General features: G+C 49.6%; 1 protein-coding gene across 9 annotated transcripts in view; it reads right to left on the bottom strand.

Annotated features, from left to right (window-relative positions):
- SLC25A37 (solute carrier family 25 member 37) overlaps positions 1 to 20,438 on the bottom strand; it is a 46,543-nt gene extending 26,105 nt beyond the window's left edge. For 4 of the 9 annotated variants that reach the window (XM_081515447.1, XM_081515458.1, XM_081515437.1 and 1 more), the window contains exon 1: positions 20,067 to 20,438. Coding sequence is in view for 1 of the 9 variants with exons in the window: in XM_081515407.1 (XP_081371533.1) it covers positions 20,067 to 20,276 (210 nt within the window). In the remaining 8 variants the exon portion in view is untranslated. Of the gene's footprint in view, positions 1 to 5,964; positions 6,158 to 18,773; positions 19,836 to 20,066 lie in introns of those variants that run through there. The other 5 variants (XM_081515469.1, XM_081515418.1, XM_081515428.1 and 2 more) reach the window with 4 other exon arrangements.
- Positions 20,439 to 20,457: the final 19 nt, after the last annotated feature.

The raw sequence follows: 20,457 nt of genomic DNA, 5'->3' as shown, positions 1-20,457 counted from the left end.
CAACTTTTTAAATTTTTAAGACAGTTTTAAATTTAAAATAATTTTTCTAATAACCACAATTTTTAAACACTAACAATCTAATCAATAGCTCACTCCACATGCATTTCTGAAATCATAGTCTGAAGTCTGGCCACAATCCAATAGTTTCCTGAGGTTTCCTTGAACACCCGTGAGAGCAGTTTGGGGTTTATCTATTTGGTGAAGGCAGTCAGGGGTCTCAAATGCACCATGTAATTCCCATGGACACAGTAACATTCCCAGCCTTGGAAGGAAGTACCTGGAAATTCCACCCAAGATGGACGGAAGGCAGAAGCTTTGATGGAACATAGAAAGGCTTTGGGGCTTCCCAGGTGGCACTGTGGTAAAAAATCTGCCTGCCAATGGAGGAGATGCAAGAGACGTGGGTTCCACCTCTGGGTTGGGAAGATCCCCAGGAGGAGGGCATGGTAATCCACTCCAGTATTCTTGCCTGGAGAATCCCATGGACAGAGGAGCCTGGCGGGCTCCACTCCATGGGGTTGCAAAGAGTCAGACACAACTGAGCAGCTAAACAGACACACAACAGAAAGGCTTAAGATGCAGAGCTGGGATGCTCACCCTTTTCCACAGGCTGACCACCAGCCTGGATGATGCAGTGCTTCCCTGTCCAGTACACACAGGCCTGTCCTAGCCCAAAGGCCATCATGCCAGGAAGCAGTATCCCACCTGTTCAGGTGTGGCGGTAGCTGCCAAAAACCAGCCACACATTTGTATCTGAGAGACTGGGTGACCACACAGGTGGTTCCTGCCCTGCCTTCAGAGCCAGGGAGCAGAGGTGGCCCCCTCAGGGCTGTGGATGACAGCTCTCCCGGATCCACCCTGGACGGACTCAGAGAGCTGGGCACCTTACAGGCCTCATGCACAGTTCCCCAGTCAAGAGTGGTCCTGCCAGCTTCTGCAAGACCAGCTTCCACACCCTTCCAGAGACCACACCTTCCAAAGGAAGCCTCACGATTAGCCTATTATCCACAGGAAAAAAAAAAAAATCTTTTCAAAGCTACCCTGTCGCCAGCCTTCTCTTGCTCATTCCTCTACTACTAATTACATCAAGTGATGCATCTGCATGCCTGCCTCCTATTAAAGTCTGAGAGAAACACGAAGGAAGAGGAAGCCTCATATGCTGTGATCTCTGTGCCCCAGCACTGTGCTTTACTGCAACAGACACTCAAGGACTGAGGGGCTTCCCTGGTGGCTCAGTGGTAAAGAATCTGTCTGCCAATGCAGGAGACATGGGTTCAATCCCTGGTCCCGGAGGATCCCACATGCCGCAGGGCAACTAAGCCTGTGGGCCACAACTATTGATCCTGTGCTCCGCAACAAGAGTAGCCCCCGCTCACTGCAACTAGAGAAAAGCCTGCACATCAACAAAGGCCCAGCACAGCCAAAAATAAATAAACAATAATAATAAATAATCAACGGAGGAGGGCTCTGAGGTACACTGTATTTCATTCACAAAGCAGGCATTTTAAGGCCCAGATGCACTTTCCTCCCCAAACGGCCATCTGCTTGCTGAGCATCTATGTCCCATGGAGCGAGACACTTCATGTTTTCTGGGGCCTAACATGCAGGTTAAGAGCCCAGGATATGAGCCCCGTGAGAGCCAAGCTCCAGAGTTGAGGGGAACACCAGAGGGCGAAGGACGGGCCGCGGGGAAATTTTCCAGACGTTACTGAAGCCAGATTTCCCACAAACGCTGCTGTCAAATCAGCTCCATAAGGCTGAATGATTTACGTGCACGCGGGGCCAGGTCACAGCTGGAGGGGATGTTCTCCCGTTTCTTCACACACCCTTCCTACCAGACAATAACAGAGAAAGAGGACAAAAGACCAGAACCATCAGGCCTGATGTGCTAAGGGTCTCAGAGGAAAGACGCCAAAGGTAACATCCTGAACACTCACCTTTCAGTCTCCAAAATCCACTTGCATGTACTACTTTCTGCACAGACAAATTATTTTCTAAGTTCGAGGGGAGCTATTTTTGTTTCCCTGGATGCCGAAGAGAATGGCAAGAACGTTTGATCCTGGATGAGATTTCATACCAATGAAAACCCTCATCCTGGAAACAGAGCTCAGGTGTATGATTTAAACCAAAGTCAAATAACAAGAAGGGTTTCCAGAAGGGAGGAGAGATGAATGAGTGCTAGGGATGAAAGTGAGGGGCCAGACCACAGGAGTCTCGTGTTGGTAAAACAGGGTCATTCCACCAACAGATTCTCCCAACAACAAACAGTGGGCTGCTAGGGGAGCTGGGGATGCTTGAGGTAGGCAGAGAGTCCCTGCCTTCAAGGAGATTATAGTCCAGGAGGGGAGGGAAAGAGCAAACCAAAAAGCATACAAATAAAAAATTACAAACTAAGGATTAAATGGTTGGATGACATCATCTACTCAATGGACACAAGTTTGAGCAAACTCCAGGAGATAGGGAAGGACAGGGAAGCCTGGAGTGCTGCAGTCCATGGGGTTGCAAAGAGTCGGACACAACTGAGCAACTGAAAAACAACAACAAACCATCCTGCCAAAGATGCTGTGACAAAAAAAGCAGGGACCGAGTTTAGATTCGAGGGTCCCAGAAGCAACTTTGAAGCAGTCACTGGAAGCCTGAGGGGAGTCACGCAGGAGAAGCACAGGAGAAGAAGGGGGCCACCTCGGGATGCAGGTAGTGGGAGGTGGGATGTGAACAGAGGCCCTGAGGAAAGTGATGTCACTGCAGCCAGCTCGGTACCAGGAGCACAGCGCAGGCTGTGCTGAGCCCTGAAAAGAGGACAGTCAGCTGACCCTCTATGCAATGTTTCAGTCTCTTTGGTCCTGACCTGAACACAAGCCACGGGGAGTGATGGTGTTCCCATCAACGTGATGAGAATGGCGGCAGCAAGCCTTCCAAGGTGAGGAGTGGCCCCTTCATCCTGTCATTCCCACCAAAGTTCCCACAAAATTCCCCAGCTGTCTGGGCTCACCCATCCTTGCTGCTGGCAAAGCTGGGTGACCGTGGCCGTGCCGGCTGACCCCTCGATGACTCAGCTTCCTGGTAGTGAGCTCATAAAATGGCCCAGGCAGGAAGGAGTCAGAGAGCTATAAACAGAGCCTTCCAGAAGCATCGGCTACATGGCTCCCCTTGATTCCAGGGTGGGACTGTGGCCATTCAGCATTTCTAGAATTGTCTGAATGAAAAGTTCGCAGTCTTCTAGTGTTGCAGTTAAAGGTTTCAAGTAAATTAAATAGACTACCATTTCTTGATAGATACTCTAGGAAAAAAGGTCCCCCAAAAGTATTTGGGCATCTAGTTCTTTTCCTGTTAGCTCCCTGGTAGAATTCCAGGGTGTGTGTCTGGGCGGGGTGGGGGTGGGGGGGTCGTCTTCCTAGCTTCCTCCTTCAAGCCGAAGTGCTTGTAAGTCTATACTTTACATTCCAAATCAAAGGAAAGCGCCCAAAGTTATACAGCCCATGCAAACAGGGCCAAACTTTTAGAACTAGAAGCCTCCTAAGAAACCATATAGTTTTAGTTCCATTTTGCCATTTTACAGATGAACAAATTGAGACTCAAACAACTGAAATGCTTTCTAAGAGTCACTCAGCTGGTGGGTTTCTGGTTATCACAAGCTAATTATAACTCACCCTAAAATGCAAATTAAGTGTTCTGTGTGTGTCTCCAGAGAAAGGATCCATTTTGCTGTGTTTTTCCTCCTTTCATTCCCTGCCCTCCATACTCAAGCTCTGGGTTGGCAAAGGTTCTTCCTGTCCCTTCAACTCTGGCTGCTCAGAGAGGATCAGAAATCTGTTTTCAATTTAAAAGCCACTTCTAGTAAAAGCCCAGCTCTGTAGTTAACTTTCGTTTTTTTAGGTTCTGAAAGGGAATTTCAGAAATTTTCTTATGATTAGATTATCAGAAAACGCAAAAGACCCTGGAAGAGACATTCAAGGGAAGGTTAAAGTGAGAATTTTTACCCCAAGTCAGGGGAAGCGTCACCGGCTGGCCCAATCACAGAAGCCAGTGGAGGGCACAGCACTAACTACAAGGATAACAGAACCACCTAAAACTGTCCCCATACAGACCCAACGGTGACAAACTCCTTCTCTACCTCCTTCTGAACCTCAAAAGACTTTCTTGGAGGCAAAGAAGGAACTAGGAGTCACTCCAACTTGTCAATGTATTGCTTATTATTATTCTGTTGTTTTTACAAAGAAAAACTGCTAAAGCTGACATTCTTTCTTTTTGAATCAATGTATTTTTCTTCTTGCTTTAGGTATTTTTAAAAATTGAATTATAGCTGATTTACAATGCTATGTTAATTTCAGGTGTATAGCAAAGTGATTCATATATATATATATATACACACACACATATATAAAATGCTTTTTCAGATTATTTTCCATTATAGGTTATCATAAGGTATTGAATACAGTTTCCTGTGTAATGCAGTAGGCCCTTGTTGTTTATCTGTTTTATATATAGTAGTGTGTATCTGTTAATCCCAAACTCCTAATTTATCCCTTCCCCATCGCCTTTCCCCTTTGGTAACTGTAAATTTGCTTTCTTTGTCATTGAGTCTGTTTCTGTTTTGTAAATAAGTTCATCTGTAACATTTTTTTTAGATTCCACAAGTGACATCATATGATATTTGTCTTGCTCTGTCTGAGTGAAGCTGATATTCTTGCTGCTCTGAGGACTAATTATAAATCTTCAGTCATTTTCGAAATAAATTTATTTAACGCTTCACACTTCCTGGCATAAATACACTCATTAATTCAGTGATTGTCTGAGAAGCCAACATTCAAGGGAAAACAGTTTTTGAACACAATTACACTAAAAGAGTTCTCTAGTCTCTCTTGCTCATTTTAGGTTATTAACCCTTTCACTGACAATCCCTATTCCAGCAGGGCATCTTCTATGGTTTAATGTCCAGCAGATCTAACTTTTGCTTCTACCCCAACTGTTTCTTCCGGGAAACAGCTCAGCATTGTTAAGCGACACTGAAAAAGGCCCATGCACATCCTCCTTCAAAACACCCAGCAGGTTTAGTAACAAAGACCTCAGATGCCAGGGAAATCCACAGACACAGATAGAGAAGGCTGGCCTTGGGGTCGGTCAGTTCTTGCCAATGTCACAGGACTGGTCTTGTGGAGAAACAGGACTCGGTTTTTAGAAGCTGGGAGATCCAGGAGCTTGTCTCTCTTAACCTGGACCGATACGAGCACCAGAAGGAAAATCCTCAAGAGCCAGCAGCTTCCAGCCTTTATCAGAATCACTGGAGGTGGATGGACAAGCCCCAGGATCTGAACTCTCTGCATTTAGAGAAGGATCCACCAGAGACAGAAGGACTCAAAGAAAAGAGAGGGCAGGGGAAAAAAAAAAAGTCCAACTATTCAGCTGCCTTTAAAAAGTGACAAGGAGGGGGCGACCCTGGTGGATCAGCAGTAAAGAATCCTCCTGCCAATGCAGGAGATGCAGGTTCGATCCCTGGTCCTAGAGGATTCCACATGCAGTGAAACAACCAAGCCACTGCGCTATAACTAGAGCGCAGGAGCCACAAATACTGAGCCCATGTGCCACAACTACTGAAGCCTGTGAGCCTAAAGCCTGTGCTCCACAACAAGAGAAACCATTGCAATGAGAAGCCCAAGTACTGCAATTAGAGAGCAGCCCCTACTTGCCGTGACCAGAGAAAAGCCCATGCAGCAGTGAAGACTCAGCAAAGCCAAAAATAAATGAATAAAAAGTTTTTAAATGTCACTAAAAAGAAGTAACAAGGAATGAGGCAGGAATCTGAGTATCTATCACAGGTCCCCACATGGGGCTCGAGATTAACTTCTGTCGTTGCCACGTTTCTCTCGTCACCCTCTAAACTGTGATCTGGGCCTGAAAAGGTTACTCACGCAAACTCTAAACCTCACCAAATCACATGACTGTATTTAATTTTTAGCTACTTGCCTGGCTGCTGTTCCAGCGGGCATTTGCCACTCATGTCACCCATCAGTTAGGAGCCAATTATGAGCAGAAATGCTTGTGACATGACAGCTTTCCTCCCTTCCTCTGTGTTATCGACTCCTTTGGTCCTCAGCTCTGCAGGGAAAGTTCCCACCAGGGGGAGGCTGGGCTTCCCTGGATGCTGCCGAGCAGTCACCTGGTGGTCGAACAGTGAATTAAAATTCAGAATCGGGGCGGGGAAGGAAGAAGAAGGAATTTCAGAATGGGGGGCAGGCCCCGGTGTGACCCCCTCCACCAAACACAAAAACTTCCTCAGCTGATTCTCTGGGCAGAAGGCTCAGAGCAGAACCCAAAATCAGAGTGACAGAGGAGGGTACAGGTGTCCTGGGGATGGCCAGGCACCTCGGGGACAGGCTGTGACATTCCAGGGGACAGGGAATCATACAGTTCTGTTCTACCATCTACATCTCCTTCAGTCTAGATACAGATATTGATATATTATTTCTTCTAGGGGCCCTTTTCCTGACCGTTCTCGACAAGGTTTGGTTTCTGTGAGAAGAGACTCATCACCCCCTCCAGGAATGATTCAATGATACCTCTGTCTTCCTGGCAGACAGGGGACTTCTGTGGGGACGGACCTCACAGGTGAGAAGCCTCCAGGCTTCCAGTGCTTGGCACATGTGGTCACACCCACATGCTCCCACTTCTGAATTAATTTTGTCATTAAAATGAAGACTAGGGGATGATGCTGCACTTTTACACATGCCTTTTAACTCTTTCTCGGTAGAGAAATTCTATGAATCAGGCTTATGCAAGCCAACACCTAGCAAACAAGCTGTGGAAACAGTGACTAAGGGAAGAGAGCTGGTTCTACAGTCCATGACATGCCCTGGGTTCGTCCTTAGACTTTTGCACTCACATACACACACACCAGCATCTTCTTTCCCTTAGAAAGGTTTCCCCCTATTTCTTCAGTGTGGCTTCTGAGATCTGATCATCAGGCAATCACTCGTTCCTCTAATTCAGGCTGGAGACAGCCCTGGGACCCCCATGGGATACAGCCTCTATTCCAGGGGAGCAGAGCACCCCACTGCAAGTCAGGGGCAGGGCCCTGCATGTTTCCATTCCTAGCAAGCTGGCTGGCAAGCTTTCTACAGCTGCCAGCATCCACTCTCACATCCACCTTCCACACCATCTGCCAGGCCCAGGGCGAGGCACCATGCCAGCAAAACCCCTTCCCTGTGGGCAGTGTGAGGAAAGGAGGGCCTGGGACCCCAGGACAAACGCATCTGTGCCCTACCTCCTTCCCTTCTTACTTTCAATGATCAGTGGCCATTAGTAACCATAGCACACAGAGCAGCAAGGGACCAAGGTAGGTAAGGGCATCAGCAGATACACAGAGTCAAGCTTCAGGATGATCGGCCACCTTTCTGAGTCCCAGCCTCATCCGCCTGCCACTCAAGGGGACAGACTCACCTGCAAAATGAAATGGAGCCTCTAAGGTGATAACCCCACGGAGATGAACGGGAGGGGCCCCCACTCCCTGGAGGAATCCTTAATCACTGCCCTTAATCACAGTAGTTGTATGCAGGCCTCTCATCGCTGGTCTGACATCTTCAATTTTAAATGTATTTCTGAGCATGCCCCAGAGTATAATTGGCTCTTCCTGATTACCCAGCGAAAGAGGTGGCGGCAGACGGCCACCCTGGTCTTTATTCAACAGATGGTAGACATAGCAAGTAAGGAGGGAGGCTAAGTGCCCAGGGCCATGCAGCTGTAGCGAATCCTGCAGTGGCCGGAACCAGAGCCTGTATTTTCCATTCCAACTAGCTAAACCTACTCCTTTAACAGGATCCCAGTTTGATAATAAATACCACGGCCTGGCACCTGCAGAGAGCTTTATACTTTGTAAATGGTATAAAGGTCTGTTGACTGCAAAACAGGCTGTATTTTCTTACCACATGTATTAAGTAGAACTGAAAGGGAGGTGCAGCGGGCATTGTTACTCTTCCCTATTTGAGATGAGAAAACTGCAGCCCTAGAAGACCAAGGAACTATGATGTAGTACTCTTTCCACAAGTCATTTTTAGGCTGTCTTTTGGAAAGGAATCCTTACGCTAATCCAAAATCAAGTTACTATACTGAGTCCAATTTTGACTCACCGCTAAAATGAGAATGTGCCATAGCAGCTGCAGTTTGCTCCAGAGAAAGAAGCCAGAGAGAGCCAAAAATATCCTATGGCAATAACCATTTGTGATCATCCCCTTGCCCTACATATTGGAATAGGTGACCGAGGAACTCCTACCTATATGTTAGAGCTCCGAGTTCCATGCCAAACTATGACTTTTTGCCAGAGCTTCCTCAATTCCAGTTTCTCCCTCCCAAAAATGCAGCTGGGACCCCAAAATCTCCTCTCAGAACCCAGCTCAAGGCTCTGCCACCATTAACATGAGTCTACATCTCAGCACTTCACATGTTGCTCCTACCTGATTCCTTTCCTCAACTTGCCTTTAACAGGATCCCAGTTTGGTCATAAATACCATGGCCTGGCGCCTCCAGAGAGCTTTATACTTTGTCAATGGTATAAAGGTCTGTACCAGTACCTTCAGCGCTGGTACGGCAGAAAGAGGCGCAAGTTCCAGGCCATGTTATTGCTCTGAAGCTTAGTTTTCTCATCTATGAAATGAGAAACTGTGGGTGCCTTTTCCTATCTTCAAAGGAGAGCTAAGAGGATCAAGTGACAGAACATAGGTTAAAACAACACAAAAATAATGCAATATAGAGTTACAACAGCAACATACAAGCATAACCAAGCATTCAAGCAATAACACTTTCTAGGGTGGCCCAGTGGTTAAGAATTCACCTTGCAATGCAGAGGACGTGGGTATGATCCCTGGTCAGGGAGTTAGGATTCCACATGTGGAGCAACTAAGCCCGTGTGCTGCACAACTACTGAGCCCATCTTCCACAACTAGAGAGCCCATGCACAGCAATGAAAGATCCTGCCTGATGCAACGAAGATCCCATGTGCTTCAATTAAGATCCGATGCAAATAAAAAATGAATTTAAAAAAATCAGTCTAAAAAAAGTAATAACACTTTCAGAAATGATAATAGGAACTAATATAAAGTAAGAGCTTACCACTGACACTATTCTTAACATTCTAGTTGTAGCATAATTCATTCTCATAGCAACACACTATGAGGTGTGTAGTGTTTTATTCCCATTTCCCAGATGAGAAAAATAAGGCACAGAGAGGTTTCAGCAATTTGTCCAGGCACCAGCCACGCAGTCTGGACTCAGAGCCTGTGCTGTTAACCTGAAAGGCCCTTAATCATTCAGCATATTTCCTCTGATACGATCTGTCATTAGTGGGGCCTGTCAAGATTTGGGCTTTCCTGGTATCTCAGAGAATAAAGAATCTGCCTGCAATGCAGGAGACGCAGGTTTGATCCCTGGGTCAGGAAGATCCTCTGGAGAAGGAAATAGCTATTCACTTCAATATTCTTGCCGGGAGAATTCTATGGACAGAGGAGGCTAGTGGGCTAGAGTCCATGGGGTTGCAAAGAGGTGGACACAACTGAGACAAGCCACCTGCAAACGTGATCCCACCTGAGCTACTCAACAGCCCTGTCCAGTAGGTAAACAGATGATGTCAGTCCAGGCGACTAATAATAGTCTATGAGACAAGGAGACACCAAGCCAGAGAAATAACTCATCCAGGTTTCCAAGCTGATGAGTGGCAGGATGGGGACTTAAATTCACGAGGCCTGACCCCTCCACCCCCAGCCTAGTGCCCTTGCCAGGGGTCCCAACACCAGCACAAGTCTGACACACACGCCCCCCTCCCCAACGCCTGCCCACAGCAGCATCTCCAGGGAACAAAGGCTGAGGCCACACTGAGAGATCCATCAGGGGCCTCTGCCACCAGACCTCAGGGGACAGCACCTTTCTGAGTCGCTCACAGGATTTTTTTTTTTTTTGCTGTCACTTTTCTTTCTTTTTTTTTTTTTCTGGAAAATGAAATCTTTATTTTTTTTTGTTTGTTTTTTTGGTTTTTTTTTTAAATTTATTTATTTTAGTTTGTGTGTGATGGATCCGGAGGCTGGTGGCCCCGGGGGACATCCTCTCAGGGGCACGAAGTGGCAGTCCCTCCACCTGACCCACAGTGGCCAGACACTTCCTAAACCTGTTATGCAACTCTTGCTTCAACCAAGCTGCTGCTGGGATTTCGCTCTATTTCAACATGTTTTGTTTTCTCTTCAGAGAGAAAGCACGAATGTGAAACCAAAACACTTCTTGGTGGCCAGACAACGGCCCTTCCCAGCAGGCTGGGATTACTGGGCAGGGGGTGGTGGTTCTCAAATGTACCTTCTGGGAGCCAATTTCAGCTTCCAGAATGACTAACAACCGCAGGGGTGAGGAAGAGGATGTGTGTGTGTGTGTGGTGGGGGGTGGGGCACCGTACAACTGAAGGCCACTGTTTTGCAGAGGGGAAGGAGCCAACTCAAGAGTGCCCAGCAAAGAGCCCCCAGTGACACTGCCCTGACGGCCCCAGAATTTCAACATGGCAGCCTGAGCCCTTCTGAGTCCACACACCTCGGCCCTCGCACCCATATGAAAGTCAATATCAAGTTGGGTCATTCTTCTCCTCAAAGCGAGCTGGTCTTGTCACCTAAGCTCAGGGTCTAATTATAGGGAGCAGGCTCTGGAAACAGGAGCCAGGACTTATTTTGGTTGCCTGGGTAAGGAGGGCCCTCAGTCAGTGTGGAACGAATGAAGTGGGTGGCCAGATGAATAAACAGCCTCATGGGGGGCTTGTGGGTTCCACCACAAAAAAACGGATAGACAAAGGGGCTGAGAGTCTCTGTGTGGCCAAGGACAGTAGGGATCCCAAACAACACTAAGCAAAACAAAATAAAAACTAGCACTTGTTTAATAGCAGGTTTTAAAGCACTTCCCCCACCCCCATCTCTTTAAAACAACTGATTCATTCAACCAAGAGTCACAGAAAACCTATAATACGTGTCTCTGGGGAGTAAGTCCGAGGGGGAGAGGGTCTGGGTCTCAGCATGCCACTCAAGGTAGTCCAGGTTTATACTGAAGGCAACGGGGACAGCCACGTGGTGTCACATGGAGAGAGACACTACCGGAAGTGAACTGAGACAATGGGGCTGCTGCTCGACTCCCTCAGCTCCCTCATAGGCCCTGCTGCACCATGGAGAACAGGCTGGATTTTCAGTTCCAATCAGCTAACTTCGCCCCTTTAACATGATCTTCATTTGATAATAAATACCGTGGCCTGGAACCTGCAGAGAGCTTTAAGCTTTTTAAACTGTGATCACTGCAAACCTGGTTGCATTTTCTTCCAAGACTCGATTAAGTAGATCTGAAAGGTAGGTAGGATGAGTATAATTACTCTTCCCTGTTTTTAAGGAGAGAAAATTGGGGATGAGCAGGATCGCCTAAGAAGGATTTGTGGGCATTCATTCAACAAATACTTAACTGAGCACCTACTGTGTGCCGGGAGCTGTTTCTGGCAAAGGGAACACCCAAGAGAACAAAGGAGTCAAAAATTCCTGCCCTTTGGGAGCTGACATTCAAATAAGGGAAGACAGACTGTGAACAATGGAGATCATGATACATATTACAACTATGAAAAAAATTTATATAAATAATACATATAAGTTAATGGTATTGTGGGTTACAGCGTAACACATGCTGTGGAGAAAAGCAGGGCTGGGCAGTAGGGAAGTGTGAACAAAAGGAGGGGAGAGAAAGGGTGGGTTTATTCAATTATGACTCTGTGATCAGGGAAGGCTGCAATGTAAAGGAGACAGTGGCAGAGTCCCCTGAACCAAGGTAGGAGTGGTAGGAGGGAGAAGAAAACAGATTTAAGGAGTATCACAGGTGCAGGAGTGGACAGGTCTTGGAACCATATAGGGAGAGGAGAAGGGGGGCAGAGATGGGGGAAATGCTGAAGACCATCCCCAACCTTCTGAGGAAGGGGGCCCAGGCCAAAGGGCAGACCAGAGGAGAGGGCAGGATGTCCATGATGGACACTGAGGCAGCCAACTGGACATGTCTCCAAGGCAACAGGATACCCAGCTCCCAGACAGACCCGACCAGAGACACAGATGTGCAACCCATGAGTTATCAGCACCCAGGTAGAAACGGAGATGTGTCCTGAGAAACAAAAAGAGGGTGCAGGACAGAATTCTGAGGAAGACCAGGAAGCTGCCTGTCATCAAGAGGGACCGGGAAAATGGTAGCTGAATTTATTAGCCAGGAAATCGCTGGCAGCCTAGTGGGGTTTCAGCAGAGTGGTGGGTGCAAAGGAAATCAACCCTGAATATTTACCGAAAGGACTGATGCTGAAGCTCCAATACTTTGGCCACCTAACATGAAGAGCCGACTCACTGGAAAAGACTTTGATGTTGAGAAAGGCAAAAGGAGAAGGGGGCAGCAGAGGATGAGATGGTTAGAGAGCATCACCAACTCAGTGGACACAAATCTACACAAACTGCAGGAGACAGTGACTAAATAGATGCAAAATGCCAGAGGTCTGGGGGGAGGAGGGAGATGACAAGGGGAGGAGGTAGAGACTGAGTGTCAACCATCCTTTCCCAACATTTGTTATTTTAAGGAGAAAAAACTCTCGGGGCATGTGGGGTCAAGGTGAGCTGCCTGGGGTTTGTTTGTTATTTAAGATGAGACAAGTATGGATTCAGAAATGCTCTTAAGGAACCAATGGCTGGAGGTGGGGGTTGGGTAGAGGCCAAGATACTGGAACTGGGTTACTCAATAGACAGATGACCAAAATAACTACGACCGTGACCTTTATTGAGAACTTAGGCACCAGACACTGCAGCAAAAGCTTTACATACGTCACACCCACTTGATTCTTTCAATAAAAAAGAATCTGTGTCTTGGGATTCATATTCCCAATCTGTAGACAAGAAAACTGAGCTTAGAGAGGTCAAGTAAGATGGCCCAGGTGGAGAGCCAGGATTCAAACCCAGGTGTACATTGGTGGTTGCTACACCCACTGATTCTCCTTAGAAGAAGGAAGGACCCTCTTACTTTACTATAGGAGAAGGGGCAGGGGTTGGCAGGCTAGTAGGAAGGACAGTTAGAGGAAGAAGAATTTGATGGAGTCCTGGTTCCCCTAGGAACAGAGAGCAAGATGCCACACTGAGGCTGAAAAAAGTGGAAGGGTGGGAGTCTGAGAAGCAAGGTGGTCTGAAGCAGCTGCTGAGCAGGATGGAAGTCGACTGATCAGAACACGGGGAAGGCAAGACTGAGGCTCCAAACGCCTGGCACACAGGGCAGCAGTGGGCGCAATGTGAGGGTTTCTCCTGAAGGGCTGGGCTTCCCTGTGGGCAGTGGGTTTTTGGGGATCAGATGTGGGTGGGCAGGTGTTGGAAGAACCAAAGGCAAAGAAACTATGGGCTGGGGAGTGGCTGCAGTGATGGCCTATGAGGGCCAGGCTGGATAAGGAAGCCAGGGATGCGATGAGATGAGACAGAGAAGAGGTGAGAGCCTTCACACAGTGTGACCATGAGAAAGCTGTGGCCAGATTCTGAGACGTCTGAATGCACAGTTTCAGGGGTAGAAAGGTTCAGGGCCAGGACAAGGCCCTTAGAAGTAACAGCCATGGACTTGAGTGGCGTAAAGAATAGAGGGATTTGGGACTTCCCTGATGGTGTGTGCTTCCGATGCAGGGGGCATGGGTTCGATCCCTGGTTGGGGAAGTTCCAGACACTGTGCAGTGGGCTAAAAAAAAAAAAATAGAATGGAGGGATTTGGATGTTAATCAGGTGGTAACCAAAATGGAACACTCTCAGGATGATAATAGAATTCAAGATGGACGGACAGTCTGTGAGCCAGATGCCGACATCCAGAGGATGAGGGAAAGTGGCTGGATCACGTCGTTGTTGATGATGATGGTACTGAAGCTGAAAGCTCCCACCCAGAGGACAGTGCTACACAGGAGGCAATGATAAGTGCTGTAAGGACTTAACCCTCACAGACACCCAGGACATCAGTACCATCTTTTCCTTCTTTTATAAATGGAGAAACCAGGCAGAGAGGTAAAGACATTTGCCCCAGGTCACACCCAAGTGGGAAGCAGGACCACAGTCTGGCTGAAGAGTCCCTCCCCCTCCCCACCCCGCCATCCCAGGGGAATAGAAGGTGAGTGGTAACACAGGGAGAAGAGGGACAGACGCTGGTGGAAGTGGATGGCAGGAGCCTCAAAGGGAAAGGAGAGCTTGATAGGGTGAGCAAGTAACAGTGGGAGGGTAGCAGACCCAAGGTGCCTGGTTTAAACTAACGGGAATCATCTCTACCTGAGGGGCGTCAGGGAGAGGCCTCAGGAGAAGAGCTGGATTTCTATCGGAACAGGGAGGAGGAAGGAACATTCAGCGAAGATGTGAGGGAGTCAATTACAAGGAACTTCCACAGGGTCTAGGGGAAAAATAAAGGAATAAGGAAGCCAGGGAAAGTTGGTTCAGGAAAGAGAAAGCAAGAAGAAAATTAGCGTCTGCATTTCATAGATAAGGAAACTACCAGAACTCCAAAAAGCTAAGTGTCCCGCCCAACCGGTAAGTCAAAAGCCTGGGATCTGAATTGCCCCAAGCCAGTTCTCTGCCGGTGAGAATTCAGGCTCAGAAGGAGTCTGAGGGCAGGTTTGCAGTTAAAGTGATTGGAGGAAGTTTCCTACGAAAAATGGCGGCAGTGAACATTCCAGGTGTTGGTCGGAAGAGGAGGGCAGGCTTTGGGCGAAGCAGAATTCACAAGGAAGATTTAAAAACGAAAACTCTCTGAGCAGGAAAGCTTGGGGACCAGGGGAGATAGGAAAAAAGCCAGAAAGTTCGGGGCTTCAAGAGAGACTGCCAAAGGCTTCCTTGAACACAAGCAAGCCAGTTCATCCAGGACGTCAGGGAATGCCAGAGGGGTCCAGACCCCAAGCCCGTAAACGAAGGAAAGCAGGACTTGAGTCCGGAGACTGGTCACCACCCCAAAGATCGAGGGGACAAAGGCCTTCATCAATGAAAGGGCCACAGGTGGCTAGAAAGTGCCCAGGGACAACCTGGCAAAGCACAGGATGCCCACTCCACAGAGCCACGCCCTCCGTCTCACGTGACTAGCCCCCTACCTCAAGGCCCCGCCCCCTACCCCTTGTGAGCACCCAGGCGTGATTTGAACAATGTAATTCAACACCCCCCCCCGCCCCCGCCAAGTTAGCCCCAGTGCCTCCACCTATTGAAGATCTGAGGCCGCCTTGGCTGCCCACTGTAATCTCAGGGGTTCCCCTCCAAGTCCTCTGACCTCGTCCTCCCCCATTCTGGACAGAGGGGAACAGCGGCAGGCAGAAAAGTGGCCACGTGGGGGCCATGCACTGTCTCTGGGACCAGATCCCCGCCCCCACTTCTCCAGCAGACCCCAGCCCTGGGTATCAGCACGCGGCCTGGGCGTTCATGAAACAAACAACAGGACATAAGTTCAAGAAGAACTCCTTGCTGGACTCCACGCCACTCCCAGATCCACCTTATAGGAAAGTGCTCCTTCTCACTGAAGGAGGATGGAGAACAGGGAAGGGAAGGGTAGGAACGGAAGGAGACTGAAAAATCACTGTATTTTTGTCGCAAGAAACGAGAGCAACTTGGGATTTCACACTCTTTCGAAGCGGAGTGGCATCTCCTGGGCTGTACGTGGTTTCGAAAGCACAGAAGTGGGTGGGAGGGACGCTGGCAGCTGCCTTCGTCACCCCGCCCCGTACTGAGGACCCTAGCAGTCTGCTTGGCACTGCGGAGACCAAGATGAGCAAAGTCAGAGGTGGAGGAACGCTGAGCTGCCTGGCACCTGCCCGCCTCGCTGCTGCTGCTGCTCCTCGTAGCTCAGCACTGCCAGCGACGGAAACCCCCGAGGCCAAGCAAGGCTTCCAACTGGCTCGGCACCCACCAGCTCCTAGAGAGAAGGCTTAGACTCAACCCGCTCGGCCGGCTGTCAGCGCCCTGCCATCCGGCTTCACCCTAGCGGGGCAGAAGGGCTTCCCCCAGCAGAGCTTAAAGGGACTGCGTTTCCCTGACAAGCAAAGCATGAGAAGGGTCAGCGGAAGTTCTCTCGCTTCAAATCTTTTCTGTTTCCTTCTGCCCCTGCTTTCGCCACCGCGGGACGGGCGGCATGGTCGGAGAGCGGAGAGCGGTGTGCCTAATCTGGTTGGAATTTCCTCCTCCACCCACCTGGCATTCTCCCCACAGTCCTGAGCGCTCCGGGCCAGGGGTTCTCACGTCCACCCCAAGTGCTGGTCTAGGCGACCACAACACTGGCCCCTCTGGAGCACCAGGGAGAGGCGTATGGCAGAGCTGCTGCAAAGCGCCAGCTGGAATGGAACAAGTTGTGGCGACCTCTGAGTGACAGCCCTACAGGGTCCCCTCGCTCCCTCCCTTGGGACCACTGCGAGGTCCTGGCAGCCTGTTCCTTTACAGATGAGTAAGCAGTCATATGCCACCACCGTGGGGCCAAGGGAGAGAGGAAGACACAGAAAGGAGGGGAAAAGTTGCTAAAAGTCTTCTAAATACCCACTTAAGAATCACAGGCTGTTGACTGCTGGAACTCGAGAGGTGTTAGTGATGATGACGTTCAGTGTTTTCTCAGACTTCTTGGCCTAGCCAGAGGTACACTTTGCACAGCCACTCAGGGAACACACATACACACAACTCAGACTGTCACAGAGCAACAGCACTTCTTACTGCATGCCACACATGCTTGTATTAATATTTTGTACTCTCACCAACCTGGCTTTTTAAGAATGTTGCTCCCACTAATGGTCACCACCCATTTTGAAAAATGCAAGTCATTAAGGTGACACTGGGTGGAGGGGATTTCACGGAAAAGTATATGCAATATTACAATGTGAAGCATTAGCCAGGCTGACTTTCCACACTTAAGACACGACAGAGCAGCTTGCTGGGCTCAGAACTAAAAGTGACCAGTTCTGAGCACCATGGTCCACACACCATACAGGAGAGAAAAACTGGAAAACACAGGCCCATCCAACACTCTCACTGAACTTTACACGATCAAGGTTAAAAATGTGTGCCTTATAAAATACAAACAAAACAAAACCTTTTTTTTCCTTTCAAGATACAATTTACATTGATTGGGCTTCAAGTGTAATTTATTATTTCAAATTGCAAGTAACATAAAAAGAGGACAATGAGTGTTCTGTGTTCATAGAAAGGGGGACAGGTGAAAAATAGGAAATATTGAACTGGTCCATAGCCCCCATTTTACTAGTGACAGAACAGTGGTGAAGAATGAAGCAAGTTAGGGGCTGGGCTTGAACCCCAACCCAGGGCTCCTGACTCAGTTACTCACAGTCTCCCACCATCCCTGTTATTTAAGAAGAACACAGTGAAGGTCTCCCCAAGTGGAGCGTTTCCCTGTCTGAAGCATGGATGGTCCCTGACATCTCATGTTGGACACAGACACTTATGTTGGTCTTAGCACACCTTGGCACTCTGTTGCAGCCTTGCTGGGGTCACACAGCAGGGCTCATGCCACTTAACTCTCTCTGTGCCTTTTAGCTTCACTGCAAAATGAAAAGAGTAATCCAAGGAAACTGTAGCAAAAAAAAAAAAAAAAAAACCACCACCATCACCAAGAGGTGCTTTAAAGCCAAACCAGGATGCTCAAAACCAGAACCCCCAAGGGTCTTTATTCAGAGCCAGGATTATAATCCCAGAATCTAGAAAATGTTCCTGGCTAACCCAAACCTGTATTTTATTTATTATTTTTAAAATTTTGTTTTATTTTTTGGCTGCACTACACAGCATGTGGGATCTTAGTTCGCTGACTAGGGATCGAACTCTTGTCCCCTATGTCGGAAGCACAGTTAACCATTGGACCACCAGGGAAGGTCCACAAAGCCTTCATTTTAGAGTCAAGTTCCACAGAATGACTTGCCCAGGACAGCTAAACCAGCTCCTTTAACCACACACATGACACTAACCTACCCACAAGTGAAAACTGCTACAGAAAGCGATACTAAATACATAGTGACAAGTGGATCAAAACATACCAACACCTAGAGGGCAGGAGGAGGGGCAGGGAAGAAACTAAACATAGATCACACAATTCAAACACATGCAATTAACCCCTCTTAAGGGGCTTCTGTGGTGGTTCAGCAGTAAAGAATCCACCTGCAATGCAGGAGATGCAAGAGACCTAGATCCCTGGATCAGGAAGATGCTCTGGAGAAGGGAAAAGAAGCGCACTCATTACTCTTGCCTGGAGAACCCATAGACAAAGAAGCCTGACAGGTTACAGTCCATAGGGTTGCAAAACAGTAGGACACAACTGAGCGACTTAGCACGCACACAAGAGTGTCAGAGGGAGCTCAAAAGGCATAACTAATCCTAAAGACACGCTCCAATGATGCCTTGAACCAAACTCACAGCAGAGGTCAAGAACCTCAGAAGTGGTCTAGTTCTTTGACGGCTCATGCCTGCTCAAATGACATCTCCCGGCTCCTAACCTTCCCACACTCTGTCCAAGGCACTTGAGACAACTTCAAATATGGGACTTTGTATTACATGTGAAGGATTATTTCCTATACAAATGCCACCTGGTGTCCATCCAGGGTCTTTCTTGGAGTGACTTTGAAAGCCTAAGAGAAAAGTTCTCCCTGTGGCCTCCATAACCCTGGCAGGCAAGCACCGTTCCTTTACTCTCCCACTGGCATGCGGGAGAGCAGAGGGGTGATGACTCAGACCCAGCAGCACAACTTAAGACTTGGGGCTCACCTTAATGTAAATGCTGATGGCCTTCTCTCTGGACCCATGTCTGTCCAGCCGCTGACTGCCAGCCCTAAGAACGGCTCAGTGCAGGAAAAACCCTCTGCATTAGACATTCTGGCCTTCCCACCACTGATGTGGGGCCAGCATCAGAAACAAGATACAGATGCTAGTTGGGGAACTCTGTTGGGTCTGCCTTCCAAGATAACTGCCACCTAGAGAAGTCCCCAAATCTCCGAAGCACACCGGGGCTGGAGTCAGCGGATACTGGTGGCGCATGAGCCCCAGCAGGCTAATCCCATCTACTCCTCTGTGCCTCAGTTTCTTCACGTTAATTCCCACGGCTGCTGTACGAATTAGATGAGTTCTGCCTACAGAAGTGCAATGTGTCAATAATAGTATTACTTCCCCGTAGCACTCTATCCCCTGGTCATTCTGTATCCTGAACAAGCTGACTTAGTGCAGCTCAGGCAAAAATCCGCCTGGTTAAAGCTACCTCCTGACAGCAATGCATTTAAAACTACCCGGGAAGCGCGGGGCAAAAACTGAACAGCTATTACACAACCCATAAGAAAGGCTATATCGCACGCGCTATCCCTGCCTGCCCGCCTCCCTGCAACAAAATAAAAAGGCAAATGTCACCAAGTCTCACTGCCTCTCAGCTGCTCGGCTGCCAGAGGGCGGGCGGCCGGGCCAGCCGGGTCGGGGCCACGTTTCTCGGCGCGACCGTGGTTAGCGATCCCGGCGGAGAGCCCCTCGGGACGGTGCACGTGTGTGGGAGCCCCGATCACCCGGCAGCGGCCAGCTAACGCCACTCGCCGCGGCTCGGATACCGAGCGCGCCAGTGGGAGCCGCGACGAGCCGGGACCGCAAACCCTCCGATCGCGTGGCCAGACGTGGTAAGGCTGCTCAAAGCCATACCGGCCGGCTCCGTCTGGAGCCCCGCCGCCACCGCCGAGGCCAGCGGTGCTCTTCCCTTCTCCTCGCCGGCGGCAGAGCGGCCAGCAGCTTGGGCCTGGAACTCGGCAGGAGCGGCGAAGCGGGCGCTGGCTGGGGCACCCTCGTGGGCGCGGAGGGGGGGGTGCCCCCGGGAGCCCAAGCGCACAGCGGAAGGAGCTACGCGGCGCACTCCCAGGCGCCCCGGCTGCGCGCGCCAGCTCCCGGTGGGACCCAGGAGATCCGGGGGCGCCGCGACGCTAAGGAGAACGCGGTTGCGGAGGGCTGCTTCCAGGCGGCTCCCGCGGGGGATGCATAAGCACACGCGTGCGCTCGCTCCGTCTCTAAAGTCTCCTGGCGCCTCACCTTCACTGAGTCTACCGGGTACATGACCGAGTGCTCCAGGATCCCGGCCATCGCTCCGGCTGTCATGTGGGTGGATAAGGAGGCGCTGGTCGGCAGGTTCTCATAGTCCTCCGACCCGGCGTCCTTGCAGCCGCCGCCGCCATCTCGGCTGTCCCCATCCATCCTGCGCGCCCCAGCCTGGCTCCCCACGCCGCCGCGGCGTAGCTCCATTCGCCGGCTCCGCGCAGCGCGGGAGGCTGCAGGAGGCGGGCGGGGCGGGGGAGGGGGCGAAAAACTTCACTTCTTTAAAGTGGGAACCACCTCCCCGGTGCTGCGGGGCCTGACGCCATGGCGGGCTGGGGTGGAGCAGAGGGGCCCGAGACACCAATCACTGGAAAAGAAGAGACTGGCT

The sequence above is a fragment of the Giraffa tippelskirchi genome, chromosome 1, assembly GCF_054371585.1.
Source record: "Giraffa tippelskirchi isolate mGirTip1 chromosome 1, T2T-mGirTip1v1.2.pri, whole genome shotgun sequence".
NCBI lineage: Eukaryota > Metazoa > Chordata > Mammalia > Artiodactyla > Giraffidae > Giraffa > Giraffa tippelskirchi.
The sequence above is the reverse complement of the archived record's forward strand: the minus strand, read 5'-3'. Positions and strand labels throughout refer to the sequence as shown.